The sequence below is a fragment of the Ictalurus punctatus genome, chromosome 1 (assembly GCF_001660625.3).
Source record: "Ictalurus punctatus breed USDA103 chromosome 1, Coco_2.0, whole genome shotgun sequence".
Taxonomy (NCBI): domain Eukaryota; kingdom Metazoa; phylum Chordata; class Actinopteri; order Siluriformes; family Ictaluridae; genus Ictalurus; species Ictalurus punctatus.
This window is the reverse complement of record NC_030416.2, coordinates 22,715,114-22,742,047: the sequence shown is the minus strand read 5'-3', so window position 1 is coordinate 22,742,047 and position 26,934 is coordinate 22,715,114. Positions and strand designations below refer to the sequence as shown.

General features: G+C 37.0%; 1 protein-coding gene across 3 annotated transcripts; it reads right to left on the bottom strand.

The window, feature by feature from the left end:
• Nucleotides 1–801: 801 nt before the first annotated feature.
• Nucleotides 802–26,934, bottom strand: rspo1 (R-spondin 1). 3 transcript variants are annotated; one of them, XM_017486544.3, is made up of 7 exons: nt 26,725–26,934; nt 26,477–26,578; nt 20,805–21,380; nt 16,712–16,906; nt 11,228–11,371; nt 9,844–10,056; nt 802–2,389 (listed from the first exon to the last, which is right to left on the bottom strand). In XM_017486544.3, exons 3-7 carry the CDS (start codon nt 20,899–20,901, stop codon nt 2,235–2,237), a joined length of 804 nt encoding a protein of 267 aa, XP_017342033.1. In that variant the 5' UTR covers nt 20,902–21,380; nt 26,477–26,578; nt 26,725–26,934; the 3' UTR covers nt 802–2,234. The 3 variants fall into 3 exon arrangements, with proteins under 3 accessions (XP_017342033.1, XP_017342103.1, XP_053538898.1); XM_017486614.3 differs by having other exon boundaries at nt 16,712–16,903; nt 26,725–26,932; XM_053682923.1 differs by lacking the exon at nt 26,725–26,934 and having other exon boundaries at nt 26,477–26,716.

The window sequence follows — 26,934 nt, the reverse complement described above, 5'->3', positions numbered from 1 at the left end:
TTTAAAATGGACTGAGGCAAAGTGGAAAACTGTTCTGTGGTCAGGCGAATCGAAATTTGAAATTCTTTTTGGAAACCATGGACACCACATCTTCTAAACTAAAGAGGAGAGGGACCATCCAGCTTTTTTTTTTAGCACTGAGTTCAAAAGCCTGCATCTCTGATGGTATGGGGGGGCATTAGTGCCTATGGAATGGGCAGCTTGCACATCTGGATAGCCACCAACAATGCGGAAAGGTATATACAGGTTTTAGACTCTATAGATGGGATGGAATCTGGATGGAAACATATGTTGCTCTAAAAATTTAGAGTGACATATGTTTCCATCCAGATTCCATCCCATCAATACTTCTGAGAGACTCAGCCTCTCTAAGATACTTTTTTTTATCCCCAGTCATGTTACTGACCTGTTGCCAATTAAGCTAATTATTTGCAAAATGTTCCTCCAGCTGTTTCCTTTTAGAAACACTTTTCCAGGCATTCATTGCCCCGTCCCAACTTTTTTGAAACGTACTGCAGCCATCAAATTCTTATTACCTTATTTTTTTCTTCAAATTGTACCTTTCCTCAGTTTAAACATTTGATATGTTTTCTATGTTTTATTGTGAATAACATATGGGTTTATGAGATTTGCAAATCGTTCATTTTTTATGCAAACAAAATTGCATTCTGTTTTTATTTACATTTTACACAGCGTCCCAATAGTTTTGGAATTGGGGTTGTATAATATAATATAATATAATATGAAAGGAAACTGGATGTGTATGTGGCCATGCAGAATAAATAGACTCGAAGACTGTGATCTTGCAAAATGTAATATCTAGATTTTATTTTATGCAGGAATTTCAAATAATAAGATATACAATAACATAAGGTATACTGTATTAATATTGTATTAAGTAATCATGATCAACATACACTGAAGTAGACAATTTCAGTAAGACACCACAACAGGAATGTCCATGCTCAGTATCTACTAAAGAAACCAGTATTCTTATGTCAAAATTTACTACAAAAACTCAGTGTAAGTAGAAATGCATCACTTATGTGCTAGAGCATTGCCTTCTCTGTTAGTGCTGTATATGTCTGAACTGTATGGATTATTTGCTAAATATAGCTGAACCTGTTGTAAAGATATGTATAATAACTGATGAGACATGTGGTATGTAGAAGTGCTGTGCATAAATGCTAGTGAAATAATGTGCTCATACAATGTTCTTATTGCCTCCTCTCTCTCTCTGTCTCTCTTTCTCTCTCACTCACACACACACACACACACACACACACACACACACACACACACACACACACACACACACACACACACCCATAGTCTGACCCAATACAGGTGTATGTTAGATGCAATTCCTAACAAACTCTTCTGATCACAATGTTTATCCATCTTTCTGTCTGAACACAAACACAGCTCACTGCTCCCAGCCAAATCAAACATACATTCATTACTCTGTTTGTGTGGATTATTGTTCTCTTTGATCAGTCTTTTGTTATACAAAGATAGCTAGAAGTGAAAAATGTTTGCCTAAGAAACCAAGGATTAGGTTTGTCCTGTCTTTAGACATCTTATTTTTGCTGATTTATAATCATTTTGCCCAAAATGTTTCTAAAAAGAGAAGAAAAAAACAAAGTTTTACAACAAAAACAAAAATTAGTTCCAGTGATTTTCTTTGGGTTCATTATACAACAGAAATATAACGAGAAGAAGTGTATCGATTCCCGCTTTTGATTGGTACTTTTCACAAAATAAAGCAGAGCCAACACAAGAAAACGAATCAATGTAAGATTTGGAAAAGAGCAACAAGCTAATGTGTTGTAAATGTGCATAAGTCAGCGTTTGGAAGGAAGAGATCATTTGAAGTGTCTTTCATAATGTGAGCATAGAAGTCTTTAGTCAAATATAAAAGCGGGACATATATATAGCATTTCACCCACAAAACACTGTTTACAAAAGAATAATCCTTCATTTTAGGGCAGTCTTTCAAAGTGCTTCCAATTGCACAAAGAAACATCTTTTCCCTATGTCTAACATAAACAGTACATACTTTATTACTTATTGCAGCAATCCTCCAGTTCCCTTTGAGCATTTTCATGAATGTGCAGCAGCATTATTATTCCTTTTCAACATCAGTCTGATAGTGTCACAATTAAGTAACACTCAGCAGCCTTTCAGGGTGGACCATCTTTCCAAATTTTGGCCCACCATATGCCACTTTCAGGTCAAGTGATGGTGCTTGTTATCATTGATGGAGCAGTAGTAGTTGGACTGTGGGCCTTTTTCCTCTTGCCTCCCCCTTTATTACTTTCCTTTGAGTCTCGACCACGGTTTTTGCCATTTAACGTTCCTTGGTTCTTAGGCGTTGTCCCCTTGTCTCCTGAATAAGACAAGCAAAAAAATCATCTTTACAGCACTTAATTTACTATTGCCTGAATTTGTTTTAAACAACTTATATATTAGTCAAGCATGAGTCTAATTAACTGACATGTTTCCAAATGTAAAATATTTTTACTATAATGAACTTTGTTTCTAAAGAAAGTGTGCACACCAGTTTCTAAATGTCATTATGATGCAAGACAGCACAGTTCAAAGTTGACAAGGGACATACAACAGCAGCCTTTAAGCCAAAACTGTGGTCCAGACTATAATAATCAAGAACCTGACACCCTACTACCCTACTACTTCCCGGCAGTCATCCTTCTCACACTCTCTTCCAACAAAGCTTTGTGTGTGTATGCATCTGCCACTTATTTTAAGTGCATAACCACTTCATCAGTACAAACATCCATTAGAAAGTCTTTCAGAGTCATAGGGTCAGAAAGGGAAATAACAGCAAGTGTGAATGTGAAAAGTCATAGATGAAAGGCCTGATTATGATAACGTAGCATATTCAGCAGGTCTGAGATTAACTGTTTTAAATGTTATTACAATGGTGCTCAAAAGTCACACATGTAGAAGCAGACTCGTATGCACACTGTAACATCTGAACCAGCCTGGTTAGGATCCAAGAATCACTTCAATGGTCAAATACACGGGGGAAGGAGCACAGGCCCCAGCCTCACTAGCACTACTGTAAAGAGAAGTCAGAGCTTCTGTGCTGACTGATGTTTGTTATGAAGTTAGTGTTGTGATTCTAGATGTTCCCTGGAAACCAAGTCAACACTCATATGGGGCTGGAGAGCATTTGCTCTACGTTTGATGACATGAGACTTACAGCCACTCTGTACTCCTCAACCCGGGTGTACTTTTCATCTTAAAGCCTTGTATCGTACATAGCCAAAAACAACTTGTCTGTTCTGTGTCTTGATAACAGGCTGCTGACTTTGGTGGTAGGGAATGGTTTTCACAAAACCATTATATAAGAACCAACAGTATCTACTTTTCTCTAAGTGATAAGGGTGTGAAGCATGAATGTCTTTGGGTCATTATTCCAGATCAGTGCTTTTTACATACCTATAACTTATAAGTCCTTATAACTGATTCATATGTGTGGGAAAGCTCTTCACATGGTCACCATTCACCATTTTTTACTCTATAATATACATTAGTTTTTACAACTAGATACGTCCCTGAAATGAAATATGTTTCTCTTTTGCATGTATTTTATGAATTTTATAAGTAATATTATAGCTTTCATTTCTGATTTCCCCCAAAATGAAAAGGGAGGAAAAAAACAGATTCCATTCCTAGTGCAGTGCAGGCACATCACCGACATTTTGACAGCAGGTGTCTAATTACAAACTAAATTGGTTAGGTTTATTTCCATTTCACTACAGCACATAGCTATCCAAAACTTATCAAAGCATGACATTCACTGTGTGAGGAAATAACACTTAGTTACCACAGTTTTAGATCTCTTTACTACTGTGGTTGTTAAACTGGTTTCTTGCACAACATGATATTTGTAGGAAGATAGCTCAGGCAAGATTAAACAGTAAATGAAAAACATTTCAATGTTGTTTTGGTGAAATATGTTTATAGTTTCTTAAACTTGGTGTCAAAGTATGCTACAGGCATAAAATGTCTACTTTGCCATTAAATTGCCTTTTTTGGCTGTCTGCCAGAATTCGACCATCACAACATCCAATGTTTTTTTTCCCAGACTGACACACACATAGTTCCTAAAAAAAGTTTGAAACATCTAAATACAAAATGCTTGTTCCTAAGTAGCAACAATCACTGTTTACAGCTAAGTTCACACTACACGACTTTCTATGTCGCCAGCTTGCTGTCCTGTTCACACTACACGACTTGCTCTCTTGTAATCTGGAGTCATGAAATCGTTGTGGTGTTCACACTACATGATTGCCCGGGGACACACTACACGATCTGACAACAACTCTGCCACCCGACGACTCTATCTGGCATCCAAACTACGTTTTGTCACGAAAACACATGTGAGAAGCGACACGGATATATTGTGCGAAAACCACATGCGAAACAGGAATTGTTTATTTGAAGATGGACATAGGACAGAAACAAGCGATGCAAGCTGTTTACACATGATTTGTGCTGAAGAAACCACAAAAAGGAACAAACAAAGAAAGTGGGTGAAAGAATGGATTAGCACACGCAGGCAGCAGGGATTGTGTGCGCTACAGAGAGTTGGAAGTGAATAAAAAATGTTTTGTAATGAAAGGGCTGTTTCGCGGAAAGAAGGTTTCACGGGTTTCCCTTTCTCACAGTGACCTCACACCATGTCTTGCTCTCTCATGGGCTATAGCTTGTCGCCGCAATCACTGCCAGTGATGACACTTTTCACACCACAGGATGTGGAGTTGCCCGACAGCTCCAGAGATTTAGCATGCCAAATATCTGTGTGGTGTCACCAATGCCTCGGCGATGTGTCAACGATGCGTCATTGACACATAAAGATCGACTTCTGATTGGCGAGCACTGACCAAAAAAGGGTTTTTGTTGGCGAGCTCTACGACTTGCAAATCGGGCTTAAAATCATGTAGTGTGAACTAAGCTTAAATTGTATTCATTCTTCATATTCACCAATCAGCAAAACCACCTGCCTAATTTTGTGTAAGTCACCATACACAAAACAGCTCTGATGATTTGAGGCCTGGACTCCACAAGACCTCTGAAGGTGTGCTTTGGTATATGGCACCAAGACGTTAGCAGCAGATCCTTTAAGTCCTGTGTAAGTTGTGAGGTGGGGCCTCGATGGATCAGACTTGTTTGTCAGCACATCCTACAGATGCTTGATTGGATTGAGATCTGTAGAATTTGGAGGCCAAATGAACCCCTTGAATTCTTTGTCATGTTCCTCGAACCATTTCTGAACAATTTTTGCAGTGTTTTGTAAAATTATATATAATATATAATGTGTGTGTGTGTGTGTGTGTGTGTGTGTGTGTGTGTGTGTGTGTGTGTGTGTGTGTGTGTGTGTGTGTAAAATTTTTACAATTTTACATATATATCCCACCCCTTAACAGGTTCCATTGTAACAAGGTAATCAATGTTATTCACGTCACCTGTCAGTGGTTTTAATGTTATAGGTGATCAGAGTTAATATAAAAACTGTTTTAAAATATAATTACAATTGTTATGTCATTTTTCTGCTAACAGTTCACGTTCAGAACCTGCAGTAGATTCGATTATGCAAGATGCCAGACTGTACCATTCATATAAATTTAATCATTGGTATAATTGGCCAACCACTTCTTCTTTCTGACTCATTTATTACCATTTATTCTTTTACTCTTTTATATTGACTTTAGGCTTGTATGTCCTGTTGAGAAGCACTTTCCAGCACTTCTCTGTGCTGCTTGGCTTGCCTACTCTCATTTCATGCATATGGGCATTTTAGAAATCTTTTGTAGGAACTTGTAAGAAACAGTCATGCATCTACATTTAGGATTTTTGTGCATATCTTTATAAATGCCCTGATCTTTCATGAATCACTTCAATTGTTTCAGAATTTGCCAATATGCCGACAATATAGTAGACACATGCAGAATTAGATGTTTATTTCAATGCTTGTAATTTTTTCATTCAAATATCATCTTTTTTATTTTTCATTTTTAAATTGTCTCTTGTGTTTATCCTTCATTCATTTATTTATTCGTTCATTCATTCAATCAATCTTCATTAACCACTTTCATCTGGTCAGGGTCAGAGTGGATCCAGAGTCAAACCTGGGAAGATTCCTCATGTGTTACATCATAGTAGTATTTGACAGCAAAGTAAAAACACTATTTCCTGCTTCCATCTGCATTTTTTAATCCCAGATCTTTTTCAGGCTTAAAAGCAAGTGCTTGTGTTTAAAGGCAGTGGTCTAGAAGCTATTATAAAGCCCTGTTTCAGATGCTTCTATTTGCATAATTTCAAAGGCACACATAGAAAGTCGATTTAAGCAGGTGCTCAGAACTTAATTTGAGCCGGATCCTGCTGGAACACGAACCGGCACCTCTAAAATATAGCACACCTTTTTATGTGGATCCGGCATCTCTGCAGATGGATATACAGTCTCCCGCAGCAATATTATCAAAACAAATAGTTTAAGTTTTTAATTCACCAAAAGTAATACATAACAGCAACAAAAAATGCCAATGGAAATTCTCAAATATTGCTAATGGAATATCAATAGCATCTTTCACATTACTTAATCAGTTCAAAGTTCACCTGAATTCATTATCACAAAGCGAAGCCTACAGTCACATAGCATGCATTGTAGTGTGTCATGACACAAAGAAAGCCGTTATCATTACCAGCATTTTTAACAACGCAAACAAAATACTAAAAAGGCAAGAGTCCAAGAGAGCGAGCAGCAGTAGTTCACAGATGAAGCAGTTTGGTGGCCGTTCCCACGACTAGCAGTGATAATGCTAGCCTGATTATGGAAGGTTTTTAGAAGCGCTTACGAGGCTAAACATTGTCAACATGTGCATGGCATTGAAAGTAAGATTGACTGCCTAGACGTAAATACAGTTAACAGTCCATGTACAATCATCTGTGCTTTTAGGGAGTACAGGCACTCAAATAGACAAAAAGTTCCAGAAGGACTGAGGCAGTTGTTGGCTACTGTGAATACCACACCGATCTAGAGTGGAGCGCAAGCAGGGTTTATCTAAAATCAATCGCATTTGTAGGGCACAGCGTGGATCCCTTCTCATCCAAGCCATCTCGTCTCTGATGTTTTTGAACATCGTGTGTCCACCGCGTTCAAAGTTCAATCCCGAGACATTTGTGCTCTCATGGATACGTAAGGGACACAGGGAAGAGTAGGAGGACACTGACATGACAGCTTTCTGATATATTTTGTTTTGGGTAAGATGATTTTTTCTTGATTATGTTGTGCAGTTAATGTTAGTTTATTGTAAGTACGCTTACTGTATGAAAAGTAGCTTTGTTTTCGAAGTGCTTTTGGGCAAATGTTGTAGCTAACTGAGGTAACAGCCCATAAGCTGATAGAATATGCAACTGACAAATGTTTCCCTTATTATTGAGATTACTCACTGCTATTAAGTTTTACAAATTTGCAAATTTACAAATTAAGCACTGCAGGTGCTTAACCCATTTCTGAACACATAATGCATAAATATGGACTTAAATATTGACATATTGACATAACTTGTGTACTCGTTATGTTGTTGCCATCTCTGAATATGGTCCATTGTGTTCATACAAATGTTCCTTGTCGAGGTTGTTTTGTGAAATTAATATTACTTTCACACAATGTAATAAGATTATTCTATGATTGTCTATCATGTTCCGTAAACATCTCAACTCTAATATGTAAAATATGATTACCTTTAATCTCTTTAATTTCATGATAAAAACTTGACTGGACATTAGAGTGATCTCATACTGTAGTCAGGTTTTATTTTTTAAAAACTAATTTTGGCAGTACAATTCTAAACATGCAACCATTTAACGGAGTTTGACTTTTGCAACAAAATCCATAACGATGTGAATTACTTCTGATTGTAGAACAAGATAGTGGCACAAAACTAAACAATAAGACATTGCGTGTGATTATTTGGGCTATTTTCATGCCACTTTGCTTACCTGCTGCGTTCCGGGCATGTATGTGTGTTTTGCATAACTTATTCTAGTTTAATAGGGTCTCTGTAATAATATTCACTTGTGCAGAAAACACTCCTACTCACGAAAGGAATTTAGTAGCAATAAGTTCCCAATGTGCCTAGATTCGGATAATGATTATTTGCGGGCTAACATGAGTTTAAAGAGAGCAATGCCCCATCACTAAGCAGGAGTGGAATCCTAGCCTCAGGCTTAGCATGTAAGACAGTCATTAGCTCACCTCTGATAAAGCACTAATGGGGCTCTATTTATTTATGACAGCAGTGATTACAGCTCCCCTCAATCCAACCTAAACACTGGTGCTTGACAAAGGCAATGACTCGTTCAGCAAATTCTGTTTTCGTGCAAACCTATTTATTAAGCTACAGGAAAGGGAGGGAAAAGAGTGAGAGCTCAGCCAAATCGACACAAAGCGTGAGATCTGCAGACCAGTAAATCACTGATGTTATACAAGAGCTGCCCCCCTGTGATTTTTACAGCAGCCATGTCAGCCAATTGCAGCAGATGTATTCACAGCCTTGCTAATTTAACCCATGGTGCACATTTACACAAATGAAAAATCTACACATTAATTTACGGAACAGAATGATTACTCCCATATTTACACCGCAAATCTGAGTTAAAAAGTACAAGTGGGAGAGGAAAATTACAGACACAGCTCTAAATTATCACATCTGAACTTTATTTTTATTTTTTTGAAGAATAACTGCAAACAAATGCTTTGCACATGTCAAGCCCCATCTGAGCAACATGGCGCTGTCTCTTACCATTCGCTTTCCGACAAGTAGTCACCAAGTTTAGAAATTTGGCAGGCACGGTAACACTTTTATGGGGTAGTTTATAATATTTCACTGTTAATTATTCTTATGGACCCAAGGTTGAAATTCTTTCCACAAGGAGGGTGTCATGCAGTGTAAATTTGCCTTTCATTTCTCAGATTTTGCTGTCATATCCGGTCCAGCATGGAGCCCACTTCTCCCCCGAAGAACATGCTCCTCAGCCGACAAGAATAAAAGATTAAGAAACTTATGTAATGTTGCAGACTAGTGCGTTATGTGTTAATGAGTCGTCAAGCAAAAGTTATGAGTTAATAAATGGTCCAAGTCAAAAACATCAAAGCACCTTCTGTAAAAGTGCTGATGTATTGCACTGGTGTGTTATTTTTGTTACTATAGCAAACTGACAAATTAAAGGTGGTATTTTCATATAAATGCACAATATCTTTTTCTTTTCTTCAAAGTATAAATAAGATATGTGGTGAAAAATGACTAAAACATGTTTAGTTTCTGAAATGCAAGAAAGGTGAACCGAGGGATCAGTTACATAAAAAGTTGCTTTTAGGTCTAGATAGTTTTACTACATCTCTTAGATCTCTATGAAAACACTGACATGAAAACTATAAAACCAAGCTTATCTTTAAAGAATCTTCATTTGTGTTGCAGTTTGCTCACTGTTTATATTCACAAATTTAAATTAGCTTATGGATGCTGTGACCAAGTTACAATGTGTAAAAATATTCTACTGCGCCATCCCATTTTATGGAAAAGGAGTTATGCTTGGGATACTTGTGGGTCTTTGGGGAGGTGGCCATGGTTACAAGTGCTGACTGCTAACAGATATACATCTGAACTCTTACAGTTTCAGAAAGCAAATATTTGTGTTGATTGGGGAAGCCAGGGTTCAGTCTTAAATATGCTTTTCAAGTCTTACAGCTAAATTCATATCTTCATATTTGTGTGAGTTTTCATGTTTTCTGAGATCTCCCTCAAGGCTTACCTTTTCCACAGGGGATCCTCTTCTGCACACTGCATTTCTGTGTCTCAGTCTCAGGAGCACAGGTAGAAAGAGATGCAGACCAACTGATGGTGGCCGGACTAGGGGGCTGTGTAGGCTCCCTCTTACGACTTTGGCTGCCCTTTTTGAAACCACATGTTTTGTTTTTCTTCATGCAAGGGCCCCATGGACTCCATTCACCCAGCTCACATCGCACTAGAATGAATAACAAGGATAACGTGAATCATATAGGCCTTGTTCCTGAGGGGCAAACATTTATTTTATTCCAGTATTAGGTTGACTCAGTGCCTTAGCTCCAGGTCAGGGTTTTCTAACAAATATTGAGGAAAACATATCAATGAACCCTATGGACTTCATGGCAGAGATTCAGATTGGTAATATCCAGCATCACTCACAGTCTCATTTCTCTTCACTAAATGGGAGAAATTTTGTTATGATTATTTGTGGCAGGTTTTGTTTTTAGCCAACCTTATGACACACTGTCAAGCTCTGCTTAAGCATTCCATGTATTCTCAGCTGTTTTCAATCGCAGATTAAATTTGAACATTTGTTCTTATTGAGGTTTTCATGAGTATTGATTTAGATAAGACAACATGGCTGATGCCAAAATGTTACCTTAGGAGTTAAAGCTCTCCATGTAAAGGCCAAGCATCTTGGGGGAGCCAGAGCTCAGCCTCTGAGAGTAATACTATTAGCACTGGGTTTGCTTGCTTATGACAGAACAATTTTCAGAACAAATCAATAAAGCCCTTATCATCCAGCAGGACTCTCTCCAAATTTCCGTTTGCTGGTGATTGAGAAACCACAGGGAAAAAAAGGAGAACAGAGTATTCCACCAGGCTTCCTCTTTTGCCAATACCATGATTGCTTTGCAGTGAAGGAAAGGTGATATTATAAAATAATGCGAGTTGGATATGCTTTTTAAAAAAGACTGGAGAATCCCAAGTGAATTTCATTCTGTGTACTTTCAACATCCATGTCTACCTTCCCAATGTTTGGAAACAATTTCATTTCTTGAATGTCCACCAATCTCAAATACCACCTCATATGAAAGTGATATTATATCTACAATACTACTATCTACGTTGTCATCCCAAAGCTAACTTATAATTTAACCTTTTATGGACAGAATCTTTATCGAAGTTTAGGAGGATTGAATTTACTGAATGGTTAAAATATGAGATTACCACCAATTAGCATTCACACCATATCAAATCAGCCTGGCATTCTTGTGTCTTTGCATTCGTTTTTGTTAATTAAATGACATGGACATTAAGGAGAATTGGTTAGAAGCAGCTGAGGAATATACATATACATGTAAAGATCAGAAATGCATGTCAGCTTTTTGATTGACATTTCCACTCACCTACACACTCCATGGTGCTGTTGACAGTGTTTAAGCCTTCAGGGCAGCTGTGGTAACACCGGCCACTGTATGAATATAAGCCCTCCTTACATTTTGCGCAAAATGATCGACTGAAACATTCAGCACAGTTTTCTATTTTGCATTCTGAAAAAAAAAGATAAATAAAGTCATGGCATTAAAGGAAACTTCTGGAGCAGCTTAACTGTTTAATATTATGTAATACTTTGTATCTATCTATCCTCTATGATGAGTGAAATAGATACATAATATACAGTCCTCTAGATACATAATATGCAGTATTGGAATAGCAAGGCCAATTCTTTTTTTTTTCTCTTCTTTTTTTTTTTTTATAGTATACAGTGAAGACCTTTGGGTTTGAGTTCAAAAGATGAAGATGAGATAATAGACCAGAATTTCAGCTTTCATTTCCTGATATTTACATCTAGATATGTTTGGTGTCAGACCACCCAATTTTTAGGTGAATAAAAGTATTGGAAAAGATAGTAAATTAGAGTCAATAACATTTAATATTTGGCTGTACATCCCTTGCTTGTAATAACTGCATCAAACTGGCAACCCACTGACATCTCTGAACTGTTGCATTTTTCTATTGTGATTGTTTTGTAGTGCTGCTTCTTTCAGTTTGTTTTGAGGGTTTCTTCCTTCAGTCTCTTCTTCAGGAGGTGAAATGCAGCTCAGCTGGGTTAAGGTCTGGTGATTGACTTGGCCAGCCTAAAACGTTCCACTTTCTTAACCTGATGTCTTTTGTTGAGTTGGCAGTGTGTTTTGGGTCATGGTCTTGCTACATGATGAAGTTCCTTCCTATTAGATTGGATGCATTCCTCTATAAATTGACTTCTGAATTCATTCTGCTACTACCATCATGTGTTACATCATCAGTAAAGATTAGTGAGCCCATTCCAGAAGCAGCCATGCAAGCCCAAGCCATGACACTACCTCCACCATGCTTGAATGATGAGCTTGTATGGTTTGGATCATGAGCAGGTCCTTTCTTTCTGAACACTTTGGCATTTCCATCACTTTGGTAGAGGTTAATCTTGGTTCCAGAACTTTTGTGGCTCATCACAAATTCCAATCTGGCTTTCCCATTCTTACTGCTGATGAATGGTTTGCATCTTGTGGTAAGGTCTCTATATTTCTCCTCTCAAAGTCTTCTTCAAAAAGTAGAGTGTGATACCTTCACCCCTGCCCTGTGGATTGAGATTGTGATGTCACTGTTTTGCTGTTTTGGAGGGGGGTGTTCACTGTTCTCACAGTGTTTCTGTAAACTGTTTTTGATTTCTTTGGCTGACCTGTTTGATGGTTATTAGTACACCAGTGTTTCTTTCTTTTTCAGATTTATCATTTTGAACAACAAATACAGTTGCCAGAGGCTAAACCCAGGGCTCAAACCAAGAGTAGACATTCAGAGCTATTAACTGTTTAAACAATCAATCTAACAGGGCACACCTGGGCAACAAGAAATACCTGTCAGTCACATGTTGTAATATTTTTGATCACTTGAAAAATGGGTTAGCCCAAACAAAAAGTGCCATGTATTAAGTTGTTTAATATGTTTAGAAATAACTATCAGGAAATTAACATTTCTGAACTATTGTCCCATATTCATCTTTTGATCTCAAACCAAAACGTCCTCATTGTATAGCAAAAAACAAAAGAATTGGCCTTGACTTTCAATACTTTCAGAGGGGACTGTATATTTTCACCCTTCCTGAGATGAAGTTAGGTTATTCTAGAAACATCATGTGTGAAACATCCAGGCTGAATAACTGAGTAACTGCTGTTGGAATATTTATTGGTGAATGGGGCGGGGTGACACTCATCTAGGGAGATGATATATGTTGGCATTAAGCTATACCATAAATAATATCCAAAACCTTTTAGAAGCATCCCCTCTTAACAACTAGAAGGGGTGAATTGAACAAATCCAGTCCAAGAGTCCTGCACATCAGAAGTGTGTACAGCTCCTTGCACTCATTACAAGCTCAGCTTCTATAGTCAAACATCCAAACTGCTTTTAAATAGGGGGCAATTATGAACACAGTGGGAATGAAAAACAGACACCTACCAACAACACTAGTATGTGTTTCCCAACCATCACTATTATCTAATCCTAAAATTACAGGAAAGTAAATGTTTAATTCAGCCATGTTACGTAATGTTAAATACATGTACCCAATTATCTGAATGAAAATAGTAAACCAAATTAACATCGGGCAAGATTTTAAAATGTTTCAAACACTTGATTGTTTTATGATCTATGTAAAATAAATTCCATTGAGAATTGAATGGTCTGGACATTTGGCATGAAAACCTGTCTTGTTAGAGTTAGAAGAGAGACTCAATAAAAGCAGCTGATTTAATTAAAATAAATTAAAACATGTAAGCCAGTGAATGTGACAAGGAAAGCAGCAAGGTTGAAATGAAGCCAAACATGCACTGTGACTGAATTCAGCACAACAGTGCAAGTCTTTTAAAGCATATTTTACATGAACCTTTGACACCATCAGAATAAACAAATTTCATGTGCAGTATTTTTTTCCATTTTGTAATTCTTTAACAAGAGTGAGTTAAAAGCACAAGTTAAAGTAGAAATATTACATATTAAATCAATTCCAGTAGTTTGAATAGTAATGTTTATGGGAAACCACAGTTGTGGACACAATAAATTTTAACAAACCCACCTGCAAATCTGTCTAGACTACCAAAGCTCCTAAAATTTCCAGAGGTTCTAATGAACTTAAACAATTTTCCTGGATTTAATATAACTGATCCTATTAATATATAAACTAAATTCAGCCCACACCTTAACCCTAATCACTTGTATATTTCATGGGTTGAATAAAGAAAATTCTTATAATGCCACTGTGAGATCCTGCTGGTATGAAGGATTATGGAAAAGAGTTATTACCTACACTGTGAGAAAGACCATAGCTTCGGTTTTTAAAACACAAACACTGCCGGCTGATACCCTTCACTGTCACGTCTGAATTGAGATTACATTTAATGACCATTTAGAAAACAGCTTAATCACACCAACATCTGACATCTGAGATAGATTAAGTGATGTGATGCAAGAGTGTATCTTGCAAAACAAAAGCCATCATTTTCTTCCAGAAACAAAATATAATGAGCACAAACTGTATTTCACACTAAGTGGCTATCAAAATATGCCCCTACTTAAAGGTGGAAGAGGTTAATGAAATTTACAATTGGACAAGGGCTAAAACCTCTCAATTTATCTTAATAATGAGTTCTTATTAATCTATTCATAAGGGACACCTTTTTTCTTGTTTTTTTTTGTTTGTTTGTTTGTTTGTTTGTTTGTTTTGTTTTTGGTTTTTTTGGGGGGGGTTTTTAACATGGGAATAATTCAGCCACAGGAACATCAAATATTTATTATTTTTAGGGGGCCAAGCACTGAAGGTGCATAGGCACCCTATTGTTATTGTACCTTTTTCTTCTTATTATTTTTTTCGTCTTTTCTTGTTCTGGCTAGGGTGTCTATGGCAGCTCATAGCATAATCTGGTGAAAAAAAAAATGGCACACTGATTGGGAAGGGTCTCAGGAACATTCTGACCAAATTTGGGCCAAGTGCTGCCAACACTCTAGGGCAACCATCGGGTCAAATTTGGGCCTAATTATGTTTAAAAGTATGTTTATGGTCATAACTTTTGAACCAAGTGTCCAAAACCGTCAGGCATCCCTAATTAGATTTTCCGCCACCTTGGATTTTTTCAAAAGTTGTTTCTTTCTACTTCTCCTACAAACTTTGTCCTGTCATCACCAAATTTGGCACACATTATCTTCAGAGTAAGCCTCACAAAAGTTATGAAAAGAATTTTAAATATTCCAAATGGTTTGCCCAAGTTGGGCCAACAAATCTGACAGCGAAGCTGCCATACCACATGTGAGGCTGTATTTGAGCAACAACTTTGCTAAATGATACAAAACTCGGTAGGCATCTTCAGGACCATGAGCTGAGGCTATGCAACTATTTTTATGACAGCACCACCTACTGTTTATATTTATAATAACATGCTATATATGCTTACATCTAAGTGCCATTTTTGCTACTCCTCCTCCAAATTTAATATTCAAAACCAGGGTGAAGCTCAGCAATGTATCATCTATGTAGCATCATGAAACTTGATAAGTATATTCAGGACCACACCCTGTAATCAAGAAGCTTCATGACAATATCAATTTGTGGTCAAGAACTGTAACAACTTACTTTTTTTCCTTGTATCATTTGATATAATTTGTGCTAAATTCACCATTCTTTTTTCCTGTAATTCCTTGGGGTATGTTGAACTGAATTCACAAAAACATCTGATATTCAAGTGTACTTTCTGTCGACCATCTTGGATTTTATCAAAAACTGTTTTGTCCAATTATGTCCAATCAACACCAAATTAGGCATACAACATATTCTGAGCAAACTAGAAAAATGTATCAAAAGAATGTAGATATTCCAGACCCATAATGTGCCAACACTTCTGACAGTGAAGCCACCAAACAGGAAGTGAGGCTGTATCTTGGCAACGACATTGCACACTGGCACAATTATTGGTAGGCCTCCTGATGACCATGCCCTGAAATTATGCAACAAATTTCATGACAGTGCCAGTGACTGGTCAAAAGTTAACATAACAAGCCAAAAATGCTTCCACCTCAGTGCCAATTTGCTACTTCTCCAATTTGTGTCCAATCTGCACCAAATTTGGCTCACATCACATCACAAGACCTGTCGAAACAAATTTTATCAAAGGAACTCTGATATTCAAAACCATTCTCCCATAATGGACTGGCAAATTTGTGAAACTACAAATCATTCTTGAATCTCTTTGCCAAGTTATAGCTCTGCTTTCTTGTGATTGCTTATGCAAAAATTGTAGCACGTCTGTGAATGTGCAGCTCATAGAGTCTGGGTGGTTGGCCCCACAAAAATTCTGCTTGAAGCTGTAATAATAATAATAATAATAATAATAATAATAATAATAATAATAATAAAGTTCAATTAATGTAACATTACCTGATAGAATAAAAGTAACATCCAACTGTCATTAAAAAATACAGAGAGCTCTAAATGTTTGAGCACAAAAATGTGGTCAGTTTGGCGAACTTGCATGAACTCTGTATTTACAGGCCAACATATTAATATAGACATCCTTACAGAGACAGACAAACAGTATCCTACCAGTGTTTTGCTTTTGATTTTTTCCCCAATTCCTGTTTTTCACCCACAAAGTAAGAGAAAACAGATCACTGGCTCAGTAAGACACACTGATTTAATGCCACTGGTGGAGCTCTGGTTGGCAGGAAACACAAGCCTTGGAGCAGACTTTCAGTTACTGCTAGTTCCTCCAAGCTTAAATCTATTAGGTTAAATGTTTCTTTAGTTCCTGTAAAGATCAGATAGATTCTCCAGAATAATGTTTAAAAAACACAGCAATACTCACGTGTGCACCTGTTCACATCCCGATTTCGAATGCCGTAATATCCAACAGGACAAGTAGCAAGGCACACCCCTGTCTGACGGATGTCGTTTCTTTCCAAGAGGATGAAAAGTCGTGGTCGACATTTTGTGCATCCATTGTATTCAGAGCAGCTTTCACAGCCACTGGAGCATGATGCCGGCACTTCGGTACTTGCTGCTGGGGCCGAGACAGAACAGAATCAGATAAATGGAGATAGAAACAAAGGATAGAATATTATTGCAATGTTATTAAAATGCTTCCTCGATGTTAAATCTAATTATTCTTATTCTAATGCTAATTTTATAGGCATGAATATGACTATTCAAAAAACAAGTAAAGAAGGTAGTCTTCTATGTTCACATTAACTTCTGTGTAACAAGATTAATCATTGCCAAGTTTACTGCCTCATGGCCTAAAGCACTTTTAAGGGAGTATAAGATATTGACTTTTCCCTTAAAGGTGCTTAAGGGCACGAGGCAATAAACCTGGCAGTGATTAATCATGTTACACATGTTAATGTCTGTAACTAATTCAACTCAGAGCACACTTAAATATCACATAAAGTAAAACAACATTGTTTATGTCTCTTTATACTATTTGTTTGAATCAGCCTGTCACAAATACTGAACAGATTTTTTCTAAAGAAGCGTGCATATTTCTGGAAGGACATCTCATACTAGTATATTGCAAATCAGGTATTGATATCACAACCCTCACGGGTGAACACAGTGACTCAGCCCTCACAACAATTCCAGTAACAAGATCGGCATGCTTATGAAAGAGAGGAGATCACAAACCAATTCTATTTTCTTCCAGTCATTTCATTAGATACAGTTTCCTATCATTCCAGGAATACAAACACTCAGGAACCTGATAACTGACACCAATGGAGAACCTCACGCAAATGCTCACGTTCGTCCTTCATGCATACATGCTTGCAGTTTCTTTTCTAGCATGGTCCAAAAATGTTAGTCTCTGTAGCCAATAGCATAAATAAATGATTACACAAAATGCACATCCTGTTTTTGGGGCCAATTGCTGTCAAAACCACGGTCATCTGCACTGATTTACAGTCCTATGTGCTCTCAGGTCTAAATATACACACACTCAGTGCAATTCATCAGCAAGTCTGTCTGGTAAAGATAAAGTGTATGGTAAAAGCGTCAAAAATAAACCCTTGTGAATCAGCTGTGCCCACTGTGACCTCTGTAATATGGCATGGGGTTACATGCACACAGTAAGCCATACCTCTGACAGTACTAATAATGATAAAGAAATCACTATCCCACAATATTTAGCAAAAATTAATTTTATCATACAGAGATTGCACAGTGTTTGAATCAACCAACAGGGACTAACAACCAACAGGGACTCTACCTGTTGTGTTTTTTCTCATACTTACAACTGTTTAAGGCAGTAGAAGCAGTAAAAACTGAACATACGGCCAGAAAACCACAGGAATATGAAGAAATTGTGCTGAAACCTTTGAGATCTAGAAAAACATCTGTGTAAAACATTCTCCTTGTTCCTCTTTGTGTTCTAAAGATTCGTTACATAAATATAAATCATGCCCCTCAATAAAAAACAACCACCAGAGATTAAAGTTCTTTCCCAGTTATCAACAAAATATATAATAAAATAGCAACCAAGGGAGCCATACTGTTCGCCTATGAAACTCAGAATCATGCCTCAGAATTTTCAAATCAATATGAATTGAAATGAGTCTGAACATATTAGGATCTACAGGACCCTTTACATTTCTGGTCCAGAGTCTCATCAAGCACAACGGCATTCTTCTTTCTGCATTCCTTCCCCTCCCTCTGAGCTAAGAGCGGGGGAAAAACTCAGGAGAAACAACAAATATGGAACTAACATGATAGATGGTTCCGTGAAATCACTGTTTGGATTGAGTTTATGGAATACTGGTTAGCTCAACACAATACAAAGGAAGACCGCAGTGACCACCTATGTACTGTAGGAGGTTATTTCTTGGCAGATTGGGAATGGGAGCATAATCTGAGTATGACGAACAAAATTTGAGTACCTTTTATGTCTCATCTACGTATCATCTACATATTAATTGATCAAACATAAACCTGCAACCAACTCCAACCAACCAACTATCCTGGAGTTAATAGATGAACAGAGGACAAATAAACTGCATCTTTTCTCCTTAAATGAAAACAGAAATCTTGATCAGCTTAGCTGGACATCACAACTGAAACAATTCTGGCCCAAAAGTCAGTTCTGGCCAGAAAGCACACAAACCTCAGATTTTTCAGGAATGCTATGTGTGGAAAGTTGGTTGAAATAGCAAAAGTTTGGTGACATAGCTACAATCCAAGATGAGAAGGAGTTTAGTCCCATGAATTTTTTTTATTTTGAAAAAAGAAAACAATAATTATTAGGATTATGTGATAAGATTTCTGAAACAGTATATTAGAATTTGAGGCAAATGTTTAATTAAACGCAGGTGTATGTTATATTTAACCTTAACTAGAAAAGGAGAAAGAAGTTTTAAAAAATATTTCATTTTAAAGTCCCCTCAATAAGAGAATTATAGAATTAGTCAAAATTTTTGAAAAACCCTTTATGTCCCATCTGATGCTACTATAAATACTTTATATGACATGATTTCCAGAATTACAAATTACATAAGCAGTCTGTGCTATTACCAAAACACAGACAAAATGTAGATGTTGTGTTGTGCTGATTCAGGCTTTTTCAGCTTGCCAAAAGTACTAACATTATGCTAGTAGCATAGTGTGTTGTGAAATAGCAGTTAGAACCATTTCGTATATAAAATTGATTGAACAATATTAAAAGAAATGTTGTCATGGATTTTAGGCATATTTGTTGGTCAGCTGCATTAATTTTCAGAACCGTCCTGAAAGAATATGGCTTATGATTTATTTCACCCTGTAAACTTCTGTGGCACAGGAAGTGATTATCCAATAACTTTGTATTATAAAGTGGTAATGTCAGAAACATGTATGTTGTTAATTAACAAGCCACAGAAATCAGTCCATGTATTCTTACTTTAGTGCCTATTTTTAGAAGTTGCAAGACCATTGAAACTATACAAGACTATTGCAAGACCCTGTTCTGCTAAGCCACAATTCTTTAATTATCTTTATCACTCTCTAGTGAGTTTATATTACTGACATTTTTATACAAGGACTGTATTTTTATATAGAGATTATCCTCTATATAAAACTGTAATCTGATAGTTTTTTGTGTTTTTTGCAAAAATATACAGTAACTGTAATATTGCATTGATTTTTTTATTATTATTTTTTTTAATTGCAAATCTTTATCAGGAATTTTCTTTTATTTGACATAAAAGCTCTGACAGCATAGAAGGAACTGTCACTTGTATAATATTTCAAACTGGAATATAGTATTCCACAATAAAAACGGTTTAATTCTAATGCTACAGTTTTGTATCCAAGCCTTTCATTGCAGGTGCACATGATCTTGCTGAAAGCTGGAGGTTTTAAACAGAAACACTATCCATAAATATCCTGTGGTCACATCTATTTATGTATGCTTGCAAATACTATAAATACTATATATATTTTGAAAAGTTTTGTTTATCCAATTCATAATAATACATCAGAAATCTCTTAACTGAATGATACACACTCTAAGTAACTACAAGAAGCTTAACATAATCCAATGTCGAGGCACTTGAAGAGGAAAAATTGTAACTAAACTAACCTTTAGAGCAAACAATATGTGTTTAAAATAAACAAATGTAATATATATTTACATTTAGCTGCAGTTATATTAACAAATAGAGCTCAGTGTTGTAGCACTAGCCAACCACTACTTTGTGATGAGAGACAGAGACACCACACACGGCTGATTATAACAGTTATACTTTATATATTATGATCTTATATTATCCTAGTTGTAGTTTGTCATGTAGCATTTACACCTCTTTTTGATAATCAAACGTTCTGCTATGCCAATCATTCCAGTACTAAAAGCACAGAACTAAAAACTAAACAAGACCGAGAGACGGCCTGTAAGAAAAAGAACAAATGAGACTAACACAGATGTGATGACTCACTGTGTCTCTGCCTCCTTCCTCTGGGGATCTTGAGGCTGTCGCTGTAACCCATAGAGCTGAGAAAGACCACCACCAACGCCAGCAGTCCCAACTGCATAGTCCCTGCTGCCCAGCGGTGCTGGCACTCCCCCTGCAGGCAGACGGATGTGGCGAGGTGTCCCCCTTTACCAAGATGAGGCAGGTGGATCTGTTTACTGCCCACTGTGGATTGCCCTTCCTTGGGCAGGGAGTAATACAGCTGCAAATCCAAACACACCCAGGGCACAAGCCATAACGCAGAGGGTAAAGATGAGAGGGAATTGGGTGTGCAGTGCTGGGCTCAGCTGTAGAGCTAGACGGTGAGATGATGAAAGTGTGAGCAGAAAGGGCACAACTCTTCCACCCATGAAGCCATGCAGGACTGTAAGGAGTGTGTAATGCGTAGCAGCAGAAGCCAGGAAAGGCTGGTGTGAGTGAACAGCCCAGCCCAGGAGCATGTGTCTTATTAGAGATGCTAGGAGAAGGAGGGGGAGTGCCAAAAAATGGAGCGAGCTTTTGCACTCCTATGTGTGACAGTGTATCTGTCAGTGCCAAGCCCTGCCATGGGAGAGAGAGATAGAAATGGATGAGAGAGGAGTGGTAGAGGGGTAGAAAAACATCATTAGACATGAACATTAAGCTACTTAAATACTTAAGGAGATTTTTTTTTTTAAGTCACCCATGAAAAAGTGTTCTGTTAAGCTCACTGCTAAATTACGAATATTTGACAGACTAAGTTGCACTCTTGAATGCTTGCATCTTACACAAAATGTTAACCAAATCTACAGGGTGCCCCAAAAGCCTTCATACATACAGTGCCCTCCACTAATATTGGCACCCTTGGTAAATATGAGCAAAGAAGGCTGTGAAAAATTGTTTTCATTGTTTACCCTTTTGTTAAAAAAAAAAATCACAAAAATACTCTGCTCTCATTTAAATGTAACAATTGCAAACACAACACAGGTTTATCAAAAAAAATCTTTGTTAAATATAATTGTGCCATAATTATTGTCACCCCAATGAATTCATATGAGAAAAATACACTTCATATAAGTATATTCCCATTGATATTTTACATTTTGTTAGTACACCTGGATGACTAGGAACAGGAAATTGATCAACCATGATGTCCTGTTCCACAGGGGTATAAATCTGAGGTAACATAGGCCAAATTCTCTTAGCCATTCATAACAATAGGTAAGACCAAGGAATATAGCTGTGATGTGCAGCAAAAGGTTGTTGAGCTTCACAAAATGTGAAGTGGCTATAAGAAAATAACACTAGCATTGAAAATGCCCATTTCCACCATCAGAGCAATAAATAAAATAAAAACAAAAAAGTTCCAGTCAACTGGAAGTATTATGAATTAACCTGGAAGAGGATGGTTCGAGCGGCCAAAAAATCTCCAAGGATCACAGCTGGAGATTTTTAGAAGTTAGTTGCATCTTGGGGTCAGAAAGTCTCCAAAACTACAAGTCACCAACATCACCACAAAATGTTTGAAAGGGTTTCAAGAAAAAGCCTCTACTCTCGAGCGTCTTCAGTTTGCCAGACACTACTGGAACTTCAAATGGGATCGGGTTCTATGGTCAGATGAAACCAAAATAGAGCTTTTTTGCAATAAATAATAGAGGTGGTTTTAGCGCACACAGAGAGGTAGCCATATGGAAAAGTACCTCATGACCACGGTTAAATATGGTGGTGGCTCTTTAATGTTTTGGGGCTGTTTTTCTTCCAGAGGACTTGGACATTTTGTTAGGATACATGACATCCTGGACTCTATCAAATATCAACAGATATTGAATGAAATCCTGACTGCCTCTGGCAGAAAGCTTAAAATGGGTCGTGATTGGATCTTCCAGCAGGACTATGATCCAAAACATCAAAATCAACACAGCAATGGTTTACTGACCATAAAATCAAGGTCCTGCCATGGCCATCCCAGTCCCCTGACTTGAAACCCATAGAAAACCTGTGGAGTAAACTGAAGAAGAGCGTTCACCAGCGTGGACCTCGAGATTTGAAGGATCTAGAGAGATTCTGTATGGAGGAATGCTCTCAGATCCCTTACCATGTATTCTCCAACCTCATCAGGCATTCCAGTTGAAATTAAGAACGTTTTTTGTGATAAACCTGTGTTGTGTTTGCAGTTGTTTGATATCCATGAGCACAGTGTATTTGTGTGAATTTTTTAACCAAAATATCAAAAGGTTAAACAATAAAGACAATTTATCACAGCCTTCTTTGTTCATATTTACCTGAGCAAAGGTTGTGATGGACTTTAACAGGATACATGGCAAGCACATCACACACAACACTGTTGCCAAACTGTGACTCCATGTGGGCTTACAAAGAAATGGCAATCGTGTAAAGGGTGTTTAGTATATAAAGTTACATTTTGCTAAACAAAAAAAAAGTGTTTCCCCTATGTCTGGACACTTTTGGGATACATTGTATATTTCAATCTATAGTTTTATGTTATACTTTCATAATGCTGTTTTCATAATGCTGTTTTTTTCATCATTTAGTGCAATAGAATGCATTGTGTTTCAAGTGTAGCAGTCATAACATCATGAAACAAATGCCACAAATAGTTTTGGTCAATGCCCTTTAACAAATCAAGAGTAAAAAACATGTTTACTTATTTTTTTTGTTTTTTGTTTTTTTTGGGGGGGGGTTGGGGTAGGGGGGGAATGAGTACACAGAAGTATGTCTTCTTCACTCTGAAGACAGAAACATCAAGAGTCAGTCATCAAATGAACCCAAACTCAATACAAGAAAGATGAACAGAAATTTGGAAAAGCTGTTTCTCAAATTCAAGTGGAAATAGGTATCTAGTCTGAAACTGTGCAAGAGGCACTTTATGCCTGGAGGTATCTAGGGCCATATTAGGGCACAGTTCCTTTGGATATACCATCATTTTGAAAGTAAAGGAAGCATACTGTATGTTGGTTCTGAACATACTAAAATACATAAAGGTGGATATAATAATAAATGGATATAATTATATCCGCATTGATGTCTAGTGGACTGGAGTCACAAGCAACCTTGTTCACCATATCTAATAATGTACCTTCCACTCTGTGCTAAACACTTTGAATTTCTACTGTAAAATGAGAAACATGTAGCATGCGAACAACATATTAGATTCAAACCGCATTGTTGAAGTGAACCCAGGTCCACTGTATATACTGCTATACCTGCAGGTGTTTTAATTAATCACTTCAGAGAATTCATACAGAACGTCACACTGGTAAAAATGGGGAGTATCAAGTTACTTCCTAAAACATATCCAATGGAATAGTGCTTCAGAAAGCCAGAAAGCCACATTCCCTTTCTCTTGCCTAAAGCAGATAGTGTGGCCAAAAATGTGATTGCTAACATACACAGAGACATTGACCAACATATATCCACAGACTACATTAACCATTAGATGAATATCTCTAAGGATAAGTTATTAAGGTTCTATCATTTTCACAACATTACCTTCTCCTCTGCCCCAGAGAATGTATTTTCAATGTTTATTTGTCTTTCATGATGAATATTAGACAAATGTCTTCAACACCTTCCTCATATTTATTAGCATGAGCCAAAAACTCTCAGAGCATGCTGTTTGAGAGCTAAGCTGAAGATATTAATTGGGAGAGATGTGTCATGTCTGACACGGGAATATGCCATCGCCCTGGAACCAAAAGACAAAGGAGACTTCCAGAGATGAGCCATCATGCAAGATAGTTTCCAGCATTCTAAAAAGCCAACTGGTCTTTTAGGGAAGGGAAATGTTAGATTCATTTAAACAACACGATTATGAATAGTTTTAAACTTTCATGAGAAAGAGCGAGAGGTACATTTTAATCTACTTGGAAATGTCATACTATAATGTTTATTTCTCTCCTAATAAGGCAGCTTAGAGACGGCTTTGTCTTATTGAGGCATTCTTCAACTTCTTTCTGTCTTTGCTTCCGCATCTAATAGATGGGAGTCTCGTTCTTCCCCACTGCTTCCTTTCACCCAAATAACAAACTGAGACTAGCAACTGAAACCCTTCATCCAACAATCAGGAGATTAAATTGCTCGCTTTGTAAGTCCTTTTAATTTATTAATTATTTAAGTAGCATTGAAAGAGAGCTGCCAACAAGGGAGATACTTCAAGAGAGCATACAAATAATCTATTCTTTCAACTGTGTAATAATATAAGCCGTAAACACCAGAGTATGTGTAGTAAATCCAATATATCCAGGAGATCCAGCTTTGCCCTATTTTTGTTTTGTATATTGTGCATTATTTTCCATTTCAGTACCAAAACCCTTACAGACCTTCATAATTCACTGAATACTAGATTCAACTGCAAGTTGAGGCGGATGAATGAAAACACCAGGGCAATAAACAGGCTGTAAACACAGTCAGTAATAAAGCACAGAACAAAGTAAAGTAGATGTCTGGTCTGTTCTATCCGCAGTAGTACGACAAGTTAAAAGCCACACTGGCACTTAAAGGAAATACTGGCTCTGCTTTTAGCAGTTGTCTCAACCCAATTATGTTTGAGATGTCTCTATAAAAAGATATCTAACAAGAAATTGATGCATAAAGGTCAACTGTAAAGGTTACCTTAAACGTACTGTCCTCTCTGCATACATTGTTCGGTACATACTGTACAGCACACTGTATTTTGCATATATTGCCAAAAACAAATTTAACACTCATGATATTCATTTCACTTTTCACTTATTCTACTCTTCTTAACTTTGCTTGTTACATTGTCTGTGCCAATATTAGCAAAATACCAGCAAAAGTGAAGTATGGTGTACAATGAGAATGGGATGCAAACAGAAAATTAACATTTAATATCCACAAATAAAGTGATCAAAATTAGCCAAAAGCAGCACGCATTTGTTAAATAAATAACAAACAAACAAAAAGAGAATCTCCCTCTCCTTCAGCATTCACTCTTTTACTTGAAAAAAAGTAATAGATTTAATGCTGACCACTGAGGTCGGGGCAGAGAGTGAGAGACCAAGGTGAATGATATAAGTCTGTCCTCCAGCTCACAGCTCCTCTTATCAACAGGCAGATCAACACGGTCAAGTGCATAGTGCCAAAATAAATCCTCAGCTCCCAGTCTGCTGTTCCTTAAATGTGCATGCTCCTTCAAAACTCATAAAGGAGAATAAATTATAGAGTATGTCCTAAAACAAACAGGATATTTAATAGTCTCAGATGGAGTCATTTAAGCTGTCTCATATTTCAACTTGACACACAACCTCCAAAACAGGCAAACACACGTACCATTGTGTCTAATAAGATTAGCCCATTATTTCGAGAACATGATATTTCTGAATTTTAATTTTATAATAAAGCTTGTTTTGAAAACAAATATATATTACCCTATATATTTTAATTCACTTTACATTACATTCACATAACTTAGATTTACACCAGTGTTTGTCTAACCTGATCGTTTATCTCAAGAGACTATAGGTTTCTTACAAATAAGTGAAACATATGTCTTTTTGTATAATAAAAGAATAAAAAGAATAAGCATAATCCAACCTTGCCAAATTGTCCAGCATAGTGATATCAGTTTTCTGAGATCTGATACATTTCTGATTAATTAAAATTTCATACATACAGAAGAAAGTTGTAGTTCATCATACCTGTTGTGTGCTAGGAGACCCATTCTCTCTCAAACAGGATCTCAGAGTAGACAGTGTGGATATCCGTACTAGGTTTCAAATGATATAGTTTACTTCTTTACGCTGGAATGGGACAAATATGTCACATTAGTGCTCTTTTACCTATTTATACCCAAAACTTTTATGCTTGTCAGATATCCCCTTTGAACAATTAAGCAAGGTGTGCAAAAAAAATTAAATTAAATTTGCAAATGTGGAAAAATGATCACCTTTTAAAATAAATATTTTGTAATTATTTCCTAATTCAATTGAGCTGCATTTACAGCCCTAAAAAGGTCTTGTTTATTGTGCAGTTCTCTGTAGTCATTCTAAAGTAAGCTCCACATAAATCCCCTTTTAAAAGCCGGACAGCATCCAGCTGTGTGTGGAGAGCCTAGCTCTCTCTCTCTCTCTCTCTCTCTCTCTCTCTCTCTCTCTCT